General features: G+C 37.5%; 1 protein-coding gene across 16 annotated transcripts in view; it reads right to left on the reverse strand.

Annotated features, from left to right (window-relative positions):
• PEX5L (peroxisomal biogenesis factor 5 like) overlaps positions 1-12,544 on the reverse strand; it is a 203,830-nt gene that overhangs the window by 60,446 nt on the left and 130,840 nt on the right. For 14 of the 16 annotated variants that reach the window (XR_012494900.1, XR_012494889.1, XR_012494899.1 and 11 more), the window contains 2 exons: positions 11,762-11,873; positions 3,475-3,669 (listed from right to left, as the gene is read on the reverse strand). Coding sequence is in view for 13 of the 16 variants with exons in the window: in XM_074328363.1 (XP_074184464.1) it covers positions 3,475-3,669; positions 11,762-11,873 (307 nt within the window). In the remaining 3 variants the exon portion in view is untranslated. The remainder of the gene's footprint in view (positions 1-3,474; positions 3,670-11,761; positions 11,874-12,544) is intronic. The other 2 variants (XM_074328356.1, XM_074328371.1) reach the window with 1 other exon arrangement.

Consider the following 12,544-nt stretch of genomic DNA (forward strand, 5'->3'; position numbering starts at 1 on the left):
AAGTTTTTAAGGTCACATGAAAATTAAAACATGTGCAGCCAAATAAAAATGAGACCTATTAAGAGAAACTATCAAGTTATTTTACCTGAATTTATTTCAAGAGCTATCTATGTGCATTCTGAATTCTGTGTGTGAGTCCATGGAATCCCCATGGAACGAGCATACTTAGCGGGCTGTCCTATCGGCTTTCAACTAAGGTGGCGACTTTGAGGTACTTCTGGCATGTTTCTAGAAAGAAATTCTGTTTAAAGAGATGAGCCTCACTGTTAAAAGGAGGTGAGAAAAATGGAACACCTTTCACAGCTGTTGTACAGACTGCTTAGTTGCTCACTAAACGAAAGAATTAATAATGGGGACAGAGAGAAAGGAGGCAATGGAGACAGCCAAAAGAATGCTAGACCCATATTCTCCCTGTGGCTTAAATCTTACAGATAAAAAACATATTTGGAATGTCTCTCATTAACAAGTGTGACTGTAAATAAACCACTTAGACAACCTTGAGATCCAGTGTTTTCCTTGATAAGAAGGTAGGTGTGTAGTTGGTGTCCTCCAAAGTTTTTAAAACTATTTTTATGACTTCCTGCACAGGACATTTTCTCAAAAGCAGAGAAATTAAAGTTGTTTTTACATGTACATCGTATTATATTGTAATGTATTTAATAATATATCCTTATACAAATATATACATTTCATTTACTTATTTGTAAACCTAGAACACATTGATGGTGAGGAAGTATTGGAGATAGTTACAAAGTTTACCTCCAAAGAGACAGGCCTCAAAGAGGGATGGGAGGGGTGAGGGCATCCTGTATATGCAACTGGTCTGAAATATGTATTCATTCTCTTCCCTTTCTCTACGACCTATCCTTGGGTGATCTCATCCACACCTGGGATTGCAATAGCATACAATTCAGAATTTCAAATCTCCATTTCTTGCTCAGAAATTTTTCCCGAGTTCTAGATTTATACATTTAACAGTTTACTGGCCATCTCCACAAAGAAGTCCCAGTTTCCTCAAACTCAACAGGTTCAAAACTGGACTTAATAGTGTCGACCTTGACTTCCTCTCTCCCTCTTTCCCTTCTTATACCCTCATCACAGAGTTTGGCACATTCTGTGTGTCTTCCTTGCTGGTATTCACATGTCAACTCAGACCACAAATCCTGTTTTAATTTTTTCTAAATCTGTCTCCCTCTTGCTATCCCCTTTGTCACCATCTCAGATGTCTGTACTGGTTTCTTTGCCTCTGTTCCTTTTTCTACATATTCACCAGAAAAGAATTTTTCTAAAACAGGATCTGTTGATGTCACTCTTTGTTGTAAAACTCTTCAACCTGCCTTCCCACCAAACTTAAGGGCATGGTATCCAAGAACTCCCAGTATCTGACCATCAGTGACACACAGGCCTGTTTATTACTACTTGTATACTATTGCAATACTTGTATTTGTTTGAAAGATATCTTTTTGTGATTGTCTATTTGTGTGTGAATCCCCTTCTCTTTTGCATCAGGAATGCCCTGCCCCTTCTTCCCCACGTCTTTGATCCATATGTTTCATCTAGCAAATTCCTACTCATCCCTCAAGAGTCTGCTCACATAATACCTCATATGAGACATAGTACCTCTCCATCCCCTGGCTGAGTCGGGGCTCTGTGGAGGTGCTTTTGTAGTATCTAACCAGTGCTTCCCTTTATTGCAATATTCACAGTAGTCCCCCCTTATCAGCAGGGGATAGTTTCCAAGACCCCCAGTGGATGCCTGAAATTGTGTGTAGCACCGAACCCTATATATCCTATGCTTTTTTTCCTATTCAAACAAATCTATGATAAAGTTTAATTTAAAAATTAGGCAATCTCACAGCTAGAAGAGTTTTCTTATCATAAATCTTGGCAACCTCAACGTACGATTTTGTTTTCCTTTCCTTATTAAGTTGAGAACTTTCACCTTTTCACTTAAAGGAAGCATTTTACAGCTTCTCTTTGGCCTATCTGAATTGTCAGCATCACTACTTTTGCACTTAGGGGCCATTAGTAAGTAAAATAAGCGTGACTTGAACACAAGCACTTTGATACCACAGCAGTAGGTCTGATTACACAGACAACTACTAAGTGACTAACAGGTGGGTGGTGTTTTCAGTGTGGATGTGATGGACAAAGGGATGATTCACGTCCTGGGCAAAATGAAGTGGGACAGCTTGAGATCTCATCACGCTACTCAGAACAACATGCCATTTAAAACTTACAAATTATTTCTTTCTGGAATTTTCCATTTAATATTTTCAGATTGCAGTTGACCACAGGTAACAGAAACTTCAGAGAGTGAAACTGAAGATACAGGGAACTACTGCAGTGCATATTTTATTATCATCATTAAATAATTTTTCTATCTCCCCACTAGACTGTAAACTTAATAAGAGAGTATGCAAACTTAACGAAGGCAGAGCGATTATATTATTTATCTTTGTATTCCTAGCACATGGTATGGAACGCAGGTATTCAGGGAAATGTTTACTGAACAAATGAATAAATTCATGATCAGCTGACAAGCACATATCACATGCTAGGCGATTTCACATACATACCCTCTTCAATCTTCACAACCTTATAGATATGTTACTAATATGCTAATTTTATGTGTACACATATACAATATGCATACACATACACACCAGTCAGTCACAGGTTGGAGAGACATATGTTCCCCTTGGCTTTCTAAGATACCTGCCACCTTTATTTATCCTGAGAAAGGAGAGCTTAATTTGACTGGCTTCATAAGTGGAGGTTAACCTTTCCTTTCTCAAGAGGATATATAGTGGATAGAAGTATGGGCTTTGAAGTTAATTAGAGCTAGCCTCAAATTTCAGCTCTTCTTCATACTAACTGAGATCTTGGGCAAGTTATTTAAATTTGAAAACCTGGTTCCTCACATATTTCAATGAGTTGGGATGAATTAATGGGCTAATACATGTAAATCATGTAGCACAGTCCTGGACATGGTAAGCCATCAATAAATGGTAGGTGTTATTATTGTATCAGTTGTATCTCCATGCATATTACATGTTACAGTTCTGTCTGGCTGTTCTTGGACCTTGGGTTAGAGTTTACTTCTCTCTCTCTCTCTCTCTCTCTCTCTCTCTCTCTCTCTCTCTCTCATCTCCTGGCTCTCTCCCCCTCTAGACTGAATGCTCCTACAGAGCAGGATTCATGTCTGATTGTTCCTTGTAATTCCAGTGCCTCATGTGGTGCCTGCCATCCATCAAGAGCTCCATACATGTGAGTTGAATAAATAAATCAATGAACCCACATCAGTTATGCTGAGCTCCCCAACTGCCATTTAATCTAAGCACAAAAGAAGTTTCCTACATGGAATTACTCTTTTCTACTTCTGCCCATGGTTTTAACTTCCTTTGTGGAACTTCCTTATTGTCTACTATCTAGGCACAAGTGAGTGGCAGCAGACACTCGCAATGGCCTCACCTAAGTCTAAGGATGACGTCTCCGGGCCTCGGAGAGGCGGGCCTCTCTGCTCAGCATCCCCACCGATGAGGTCAGATCCATCAGCCTTTTTCTTGAGGGATGAAGTTTTCGATGAGGCCTCCAACTTCTTGGCTTTGGTTGGGGTTTGAGAGATGGGTTCACTCAGGTCGAGGAGATCTAAACCTGTGGTCAATACTACCAGAGACAGTAGAGATTAAGATCAGCTAACTCAGTGCTCTGAAGTTATTTTGTAAAAATAGGTTTCACTTGGGTGCAGGAGGATTTTGTGTTTGTAGTATAGGTTAAAATCACCAAATTAAGTTAGCTCACCATTGATTTATAAAGACAGTTTGTATTTAGATAGGGATGTTTGCTGCATGTTCTCTTTTATTTGCAGGGTACAAATCCTCCAAGCAGGGCTTAGACCAGCCTGACCAGGGATAAAGGTTTGAATGAAATTAAAATGATAAAATTGAGTCTGAGTTCAGGTACTATTTACTTTATTGCTTTACTTTATTTATAAAGAGGATATTTTAGGGGGTAGGTTTTCTAGAGAAGAGTCAATCTATCATTTTCAGAGACATTCTTGCAAAACAGTTATGAGGATGTTTGGTAAAGTTTCTGAATGTCCTTGCATTTTAATTTCAAATGACTAAAGTAAACAAGGTATAAAAGGAATTTTATGAATTATCTTTTATTTAATTAAGCACTTCAATCAGAAAATGGCTTGCTGTTTGGACTCAACTAGAGGGGTGTTTTATAATCCATAGTTGATATTTAGGTACACGTTAATGTTTTTGCTGTTTAATATGCAAATTTCAATTTCAATGTAACACACCATAAAACAGTTAGACTTTTACTTCCTAGCAGGTTGATTACATTGTATTACACTGTAATGATGGCAGAAAGAATAATTTGTTCAAATGCAAATTAGACAAATGAGAATTAAAAAGGCATGCTTTGAAACTCTTCATTCTTCTTTCTCTTACAGTGCAGGTAACCAGCGTTGGACTAGCTCATTGTGAGAAATGGAAATTTCCAATTGGAGAAGGTCCCTCCAGCCCCACGTCTCTACCAGCCCCAGAGAGGCAGCTGAGAGGCTGGCTTCTGAATTTGCCTGGTAGCTTCTTGGCCTATGATCTCTTCAGCCAGCTAGCTTAGGAAAGGTACCAAAGTGACGGAGAATCTCTGTGTTAACCCTTCCTGGTATCTTCTACGACTGCACCACTCCTCCTCTTTCATCTCCCAGCTTTTCTCCTTGGCAGGGAATGGATTTTTGTTGGTGGCTCAGCTCTCTTCCATCTGCTTCTCCCTTGCACTCAAGGTAGGGTCAAGGCTCAGGTAAGCTCACAACCAGCAGTTTTTTAGTGCTGTGCTGTCCTCTTGAGCTAAACATCCCTATGGGTTCCTTAGGATAGTGTGTCAAGCTTTGCTCTCTATGATCTTGTTTTATGATTTCAATTACAAATCACAGTCGTTGGATGTTGATGGTGAAGTGGAAGGACCTGGCTCTACCACTGCACAGCTGTGTGACTTGGAATGAGTTTCTTGACCTCTGAGTTTCGTTTCCTCGCCTGAAAAATGTGGAATCAATAGTCTGTCTTTCAGTTATGATACAAGATTAAATTTTCTAATTTGTAAATCAAATGTATAAAATGCCAGGCATATAATAGGTACTCGATAAATGTTATTTCCAGTCTTCGGTGGCCAATTTGTGATGCTTTCCTTTCCTTTTCCTTTTTGTTGATCTCCTCCTATTTTCCCTGCTCCTTTTTATTTCAGCCGAGAATCAGATCCATACGCACACAGAGAGAAGAAAAGTCACTGGTAATAAAATGGAGGATGAGACAAAGATATTGGTTTTACAGCAGAGAATGTTATAAAGTAAATGTATCATAAAATGGCCTGAAAGTGTCAGCTTATCTCATCCGAACCTTCAAGAGGAGAAGGGAGCCGCTTTCCAATGCTAAAATGTTCTGAGCTACGAGGAGTGCTCTGTGGCTAGCAAGTACTTGAATGCGGAGGGGAAAGAAGTGACTTTCAGAGCTAAGCTGCCTGGCTTGAAGCTGCCTGGCTTGATGTCTATAATTTAAGCATGGGACACAGCCAAGAGAGGCTAGGATGCCACACATTTCATATCCTTTGAATGTTTAAACAGAAATTTCCAGGGCACTCTTAGGTTGGCAGGGATTCTAGGCCCACCGTGATTTCCTTATAATAGAAGGAAGGAAGTGGATAACAGTCTCTGGAATGCCATATATATCTTTTTACTAATTGTACAAACAATTAGGAATTAGTCACTAGCTCCTACGCTTCTTTTAGAAGCAAATTATATAGGACTTGTCTACTTGCATATAGAGAGTATGCTTGTTACAAATAACCGGCGAGTATTAACTTAATTCTATATCTGCTTCTCACCATTTAGAATAAATGAATTACTGAAACAGTGAATTGAGAATTCAAACTTGGCTGAATAGCATGCTCCCCCCTCCAACCTATCCTCAGCACATCCTGTGTTTGTTCTGAGCTCCCTGTTCCTTTGTTCTTTTCCCCGCAAATGTGAAACAAATGCTCGGCCCACACAAAAGGCCTTGTTTGTTACCCAGTTAGTGAAGGGGGTGGCATGAAGGTTGTACATAAAGCTTTGAAGCTGAGAGAATCCCTGGGCAGCACAATTTCAAAAGCATAGAAGGATGGGTGCGGCATTTCATTTTTTGGAGGAAGACAAATTGCATTTTTGTGTGTGTGCATGTGTGTGCGTGTGTGTACATATGTGAGACTTAAAAATAAAGGGCCTTACTATTCCATATGGGCTTCAAAGACAGCATACCTTGGCATGGAAGGGAGTGTCTGCTTTGCTGGTTTTCTTAACCAATTTAAAAGATTCTCTTAGGCACATGAAGGTTTGGGTTCTAGAATTTGTATGTTTAAATGAAGGAAACTTATAGTAGGTGTGAAAACGTATGTGAAAAATATATGTGAGAAAGTGTACGGTGTGTGTGAGAGAAAGAGAGAGAGAGAGAGAGAGAGAGAGAGAGAGAGAGAGAGAGTTTGAAGATGCTATGCTGCTGGCTTTGGAGATGGAGAAAGGGGCCACAAACCGCAGAATTCCAGGTACTCTATAGAACAGGGGTGTCAAAACTGCGGCCAGCGGCCCAACTGCGGCCCGCAAGCCATTGTTAATTGGCCCGCAGCAAATTCCAAAAATATATTTAGTTTACTTAAATAAACCAGGTGAGGCAATAAGTACTTCACCTTGAGTGAAGTGGCCCGGCTGTTTGTGTATTTTACCGCATATGGCCCTTGGTAAAAAAACGTTGAAAAAAGTTTGGACACCCCTGCTATAGAAGCTGGAAAAGGCAACAAAATGAATTCTTCTTTAGAGCTTCCAGAAAGAATGCAGCCCTGAGACACCCTGATTTTAGGACTGCTGAATCCCAGAATTGTAGGATAATAAATTTGTGTTGTTTCAACACTAAATGTGTGGTAATTTGTTACAGCAGCAATAGGAAACTAATACAGCTGGTAGGATATTGTCGTAGCAGGATTCAAACACAGGCCTTGTTGCTCCCAAGCCCGTGTTCTGCACCAGTCCTCTCTAGACTTTCTCTGGACCCGGAGACAATGTGCTGACTCTGTTGATGTGGCTTTGATTATTTGTTGTCCAATTATTTTGCCCAATTATTTGGCAGGTTGGGTAGTCTGGGGCATAATTTAAGTAGTTGGCAACTTCAGAAACTTTTTTTGGGGGGGGGCAGAATTACCTAATTTTATTGGGTGGAATTTCTTGAAGATGGAAGATGAAATATGTCAGCACATAAGTATTTGTTTCCATCTGTCTGAAGGACGCTTTATTGACGATCACAACCTATTGAACTGGAGGGCTCCCACAGGGTATGAAAGATATTTACGAATGAATACTAGATTACTTGGGCCCTGGGAGGTGAGGCCATTTAAAGCAGTTAGAATAAAATAGCACCTACTGCGAAGCCCTGATTTGATACTTCGATGGCAAGACAATGCTATTAACACTACTACAGTAGAATGAGCCTCAGCTTTTTAGTGAACTTCTCTAAAGGGATAAATGTACATGTAGTGATCAGAGAGGTCAGATCATGGGACAACTCTGACTACTGCAGTCCCAGAATGTGCCATAAGGAGCTGGGATCTCTGTTGTTTTGTAAGCTACTCTGGCATTCCAGGAAAGATGGTATTCTTTAATATAGTGGCTACAAAACAAAGTCCTTTAGGAAGGATTTGCTGGTAATGTGACATAGACAAATTAGACTTAAAAAATTCAACCAACTTTTGCCTTTTTATTGGAATATGAAATTAAAGCTACTTTGCAAATTTCTAAGTTGTCTCTAGAGGCATGCCATTTGGTTCTTGGCTACTTGTGCTTCATAAATAGGTATTTTGCAAATATTACACAAATTTTGCAGTTAAGATATGTAATTAGATCCAAGGACCCCTGTTTTTCTTGCTTTTTAGAAGAAAGTCTTTCCTGCACTTTGACATATATTAGGTTTTTTTGGGAGATTACAGACAACATGTTATTGTTGCAAGTTTTATAGTAATTATTTGTCCTATAATATAATCACTGTCTTAAAATATTTATTGTCTAGTTACTTCCAGAGCACTTGATAGTGCATCTATGTATAATATAAATTTATTTGCTATTTTAAAATCAAGGATATTAGCGATGATTTGGCCTACCTCTCAACTACAGATACAGTCGAGAGATTCAAGGAATTAGCTATCTATCTAGATTATAGATGAATTAAAGATAATTTAGGATGTTAATGGCAAAAAAATGGAAACCATCCTTATTTGATCTACTTGAAGTTATCATCCTTGGATGACAAATATCCTAGTGTAGAAAGTAAAAAAGATAATTGAAATATTAAGAAAACGTTATAATTTAGAACTTCTATGAGGCAGAAGATTGATTTATTAGGGTTAGTAGACAAAATAACTCATTATTTGACTGATCTTTGGAAGAGATAAATATTTCCTATATTGTTCACTTTGTGTTAATTTTACATAAGAACTATATTCCTTAAACATTTAAGTAAATGTCAGATGGTGGCACAGTGGCTTTATTTGTCCATTGGAAGAAAATATCAAGTATAAGTGCCTCTCATCTTAATATAAGGTTCTTCAAATTTCTGCTTAATTGACTTGGTACAAACTTGAAGCAGGATTTCTTCCATATTTTACTCCAAGATTGTTTAATATGCATTCCTTAAGTGTAAAGATATACATAATGTCCTCAGTGGAATAGACAATATTCAATGACTCTTGATTTCTAATGTAATTTCATACTATTCTATGAAATGACAATGTTCCATTTAAAAAATAACTATTTTTTATTAAAAACTAGGACAGAAAATGATAACTCTATTTTCTGCCCAGTAACCTTAACTATAAAATTATTGGACCAAATTAGATTTCTTTCCAAGGTGTTTGAATGGTAAAGCTTTTCCTATTTAAAGATGTGTAATAATATGTATTATGCTGCATATTGAGATATAAATTGTGGGGTTTATAATAATTTTTTAAAAAAACTATATTTCTTAGGATAAAACTATAGTGTTTCTACCTCAAGATATATGTACTTTTAAGATTAAAAAACACACTATCAAATAAGAGTCTTCCTTCAGGATAAAAATCTGTGTGACCCAGATGCACTGAATCCTGAGGCTTAGAAAAGAAAAATGCAGCCTCAAAATACCACTTTTCCTTACTCCCTACTTTATGTCCCCTCAAAACTCATATGTTGGAGTCTTAACCCCAGACCTCAGAATGTGACTTCATCTGGAAATGGGCTCATTGGGGATGCAATTAGTTAAAATGAGTCATATTGGAGTAGGATAGGCCCCATATTGGAGTAGGGTAAGTCTACTCCAATATGACAGGTGTCCTTATAGAAAGGGAAGATTTGGCCACAGAGAAAGACAAGCACACAGGAAGAATGTCATGTGAAGACTGGAGTTATGCTGCCACAAGCTGAGGAACTACCAGAAACTACCCTGTTTCCCCAAAAATAAGACCTAGTGGGATCATCAGCTCTAATGCGTCTTTTGGAGCAAAAATTAATATAAGACCTGGTGTTATATTATATTATATTATATCCGGTATTATATCGTATTATATTATATATTATATTATATTATTATATTATAGACCCGGCCTTATAGTAAAATAAGACCGGTTCTTATATAAATTTTTGCTCCAAAAGACTCATTAGAATTGATTCTTTGGCTAGATCTTGTTTTTGGGGAAACACGGTAGGAGAGAGGCCTAGAATAGATTCTTTCCAAGACCTTCCCAGGGAAGAAGATGGTCCTGCTGACATCTTGACTTTGGACTTCTAGCTTCCAAAACTGTAAGACAATACATTTGTGTTGTTTAATCCACTCAGTTTGTGGTATTTCACCATCTAATACAAATACAGAAACTGATACAGAGGCAATACTATAGGTATTGAGATCTCAAGAAATTGCACATTTCTTCAATTTTTTTTCCTCTAATATTTTACAGGTCTCTCTTTTATATGTTAGAAAAACCAAGGTGAAAAGTAACTTTTGAGTCAAATATTATATCGCTTTTTCTGGTGGGCCTGAAAGTACAGAAGGTACTGGAAACAAGATCTGAGAATTCTATGCTTTTTAGCTTTTCCTGAAACAGTGGAACTTTTCAGTACATTCAATTATCATGGATTTTTCTGCAGTTAGAGACATAAGGCTCCTCTATATTCTTCTGGGGTTACCCCTCCAGTTTTGGAGGGTTCAGCTCCAGAGTCACAGACGAGGATGAATCTGATCTGATAGCATCTGAATTTGCTTAGTTTCCTGTTGAAAATTTAAAAAGCACAATTTTGTTTGGTTACTCAAAATGACAGTTGAATTTAGAAAATGATTGCTTTGGTGTGATATAAAGGAAGTTAATAAATTTGAAAAGGAAAGTGTTGAGTATACTGTTTTTCACGTGATAGCTAACAGTAATGGTTACACCTGTTGAGTTTTATATGGTGTTAAGCACTTACATACATTGCTTTAGTTAATCTTCCCAAGTAATCTATGAGATACAGATCTTACTATTAGACAGATGAGGAAACAGACTTAGTTAAGCAACTGGTCCAAGGATACAGAGCTACTAAGTACGTCTGAAATCATAAAATTTGACTGTAGACTACACTCCCATACAAAGTGTCTCTATCTTGTGTTACTCTTGTTGTTGTAACTTTTAGCACTTAAAAAAAATCACAATTTCCTTTGCCTGTGATTTTTTTTTTACTTGCTTAAAAGTATAACAAAAATATGCCAGGCAACTGAAAGCTGAGAACATGTTGGGGAAATGGAACGAATTTAGCAAGACTAGGTGATTATCTTCTCCTTTTCTCTGTTAAATTCTCTCCTGCAATCCAACAACCTTTGTTCTCTGATTCTGAACGTCATTTTTTCATTGTTATTTTAACAACATGCCTTTGACTGTGAATATTGACGGAACAAAATCAACGCAGAAAGGCTGCCTCTGACATAGAAGGTGAAAACGAGCTTTGAGGCAAATCTTATGTTGCTCCCTCAGGGTGGGTCCTACCTGAGTGACTCAGTTTTAGTATCAGTGAGAACTGGAAAGTGGAGAGGGTACTAGCGAAGGCGTGATTCATACCAGTGGCAACCTGCATTCATTCACTGGGTGAATACTTATTAGTACCCATACAGATAATTGTTTATTGTTTCAGTACGTTTAATTCCAGAAGAATGTACAAGTAAATTGTTGTTAAGAGAGAGCAAGTAACATGACAGAAAAATGAAATTGGCTCTATAATACTCCAAGTCTCTAGGACATTTTAATTGTCATTTCAATCCACTCGAAGGGGCTGCCTACATTTTTATTTTACTGGACTTTTGTCATACAAAGTATTTGCAACCAGAACTTGAAAAGCCTTACTCTGAAATAGGTGCTTTGGTTTTAAAGGTCTCCTAATGTGATGTGACTTGAGCTGAGAAGATGTGAATATGAAAATATGCACAGAAGAATGATTCATTGCTCACAGTGTTACGCTAATGTTCAGCGAAATTGGTTGGGTAACACTCATTGCCCTTTCTTAAAGTATAATGAAAGGTGATTTATTGGTTTATATTGAATAGTGTATGTTCTAAAGTTTTATTTGGTTGCAAACATTATTCTCCACTTAAAATGCATTGTGGAAAGAAAATGTACATTTTACTGTAGTGAAAATTAACTTTACTTGAGGATCAGTTAAAAGTGAAAGAATTACCAGCTGTGTTGGACGTTACTGGCCTTGCTATTGCCTCCGATTTGGTTTCACAGAGAAAGTCATCGATGGAGGGACTCAGGAGGGGTCTGCTTTCTTGTTGTTCATTCACCAGCTGAGAACAAATAAACACAGGTATCAAAGGTTTTGTTAAATTGAAGAATCAGAAGAATTAAAATGCAATCTTGCAACAAAAATGAGAACAGCAAGCCTACCAAAAAATAAATAAATAATAGTGTAGGGGCAAGAGAGTAAAAAAAAAATACTGAGGGATGGGGAAGGAGCCTTTTAGCACTGTCAACATATTTTTGATGCAGCCAACTTTAATTTTTAAAGCTTAAGCCTTTTTCCTTCTCCTAGAACAGTTTTAGAACTATTCTCAAATTTCAAGATGTAGAAAATGAATCTATTGTTCCTAAGGGCCAGTCCCACTCTTCACTTGACCAATAATCTCCTACTGAGATCTGGAACAGTGGCTTCAGACTTGGAGGTGACACATTATGGTTAGTGGTGTGTGGTAAGTACACACACACACACAGATCTATGTGTGGGGATAAAAGCTCTCCTTTTTCTTTCTCTTAAAAAGCTCAAGTCATTTACCAGCACACACCCTTTTTTACATTTCCTTGCAATGCTTTTGTAGTGCTTCACAAAACTTATTTTGAAAGAGTACAAAATATTGTTATATTAAATTTTATATTAAATGCGTATCCAGTAGATGTTTATGAAAATCTATATATAAAATAGATTTCTGTAAATTCAATTATATTATTGTCTCATTGGCTT

This window comes from Rhinolophus sinicus, linkage group LG01 (genome assembly GCF_036562045.2).
Source record: "Rhinolophus sinicus isolate RSC01 linkage group LG01, ASM3656204v1, whole genome shotgun sequence".
In the NCBI taxonomy this organism is placed as follows: Eukaryota; Metazoa; Chordata; class Mammalia; order Chiroptera; family Rhinolophidae; genus Rhinolophus; species Rhinolophus sinicus.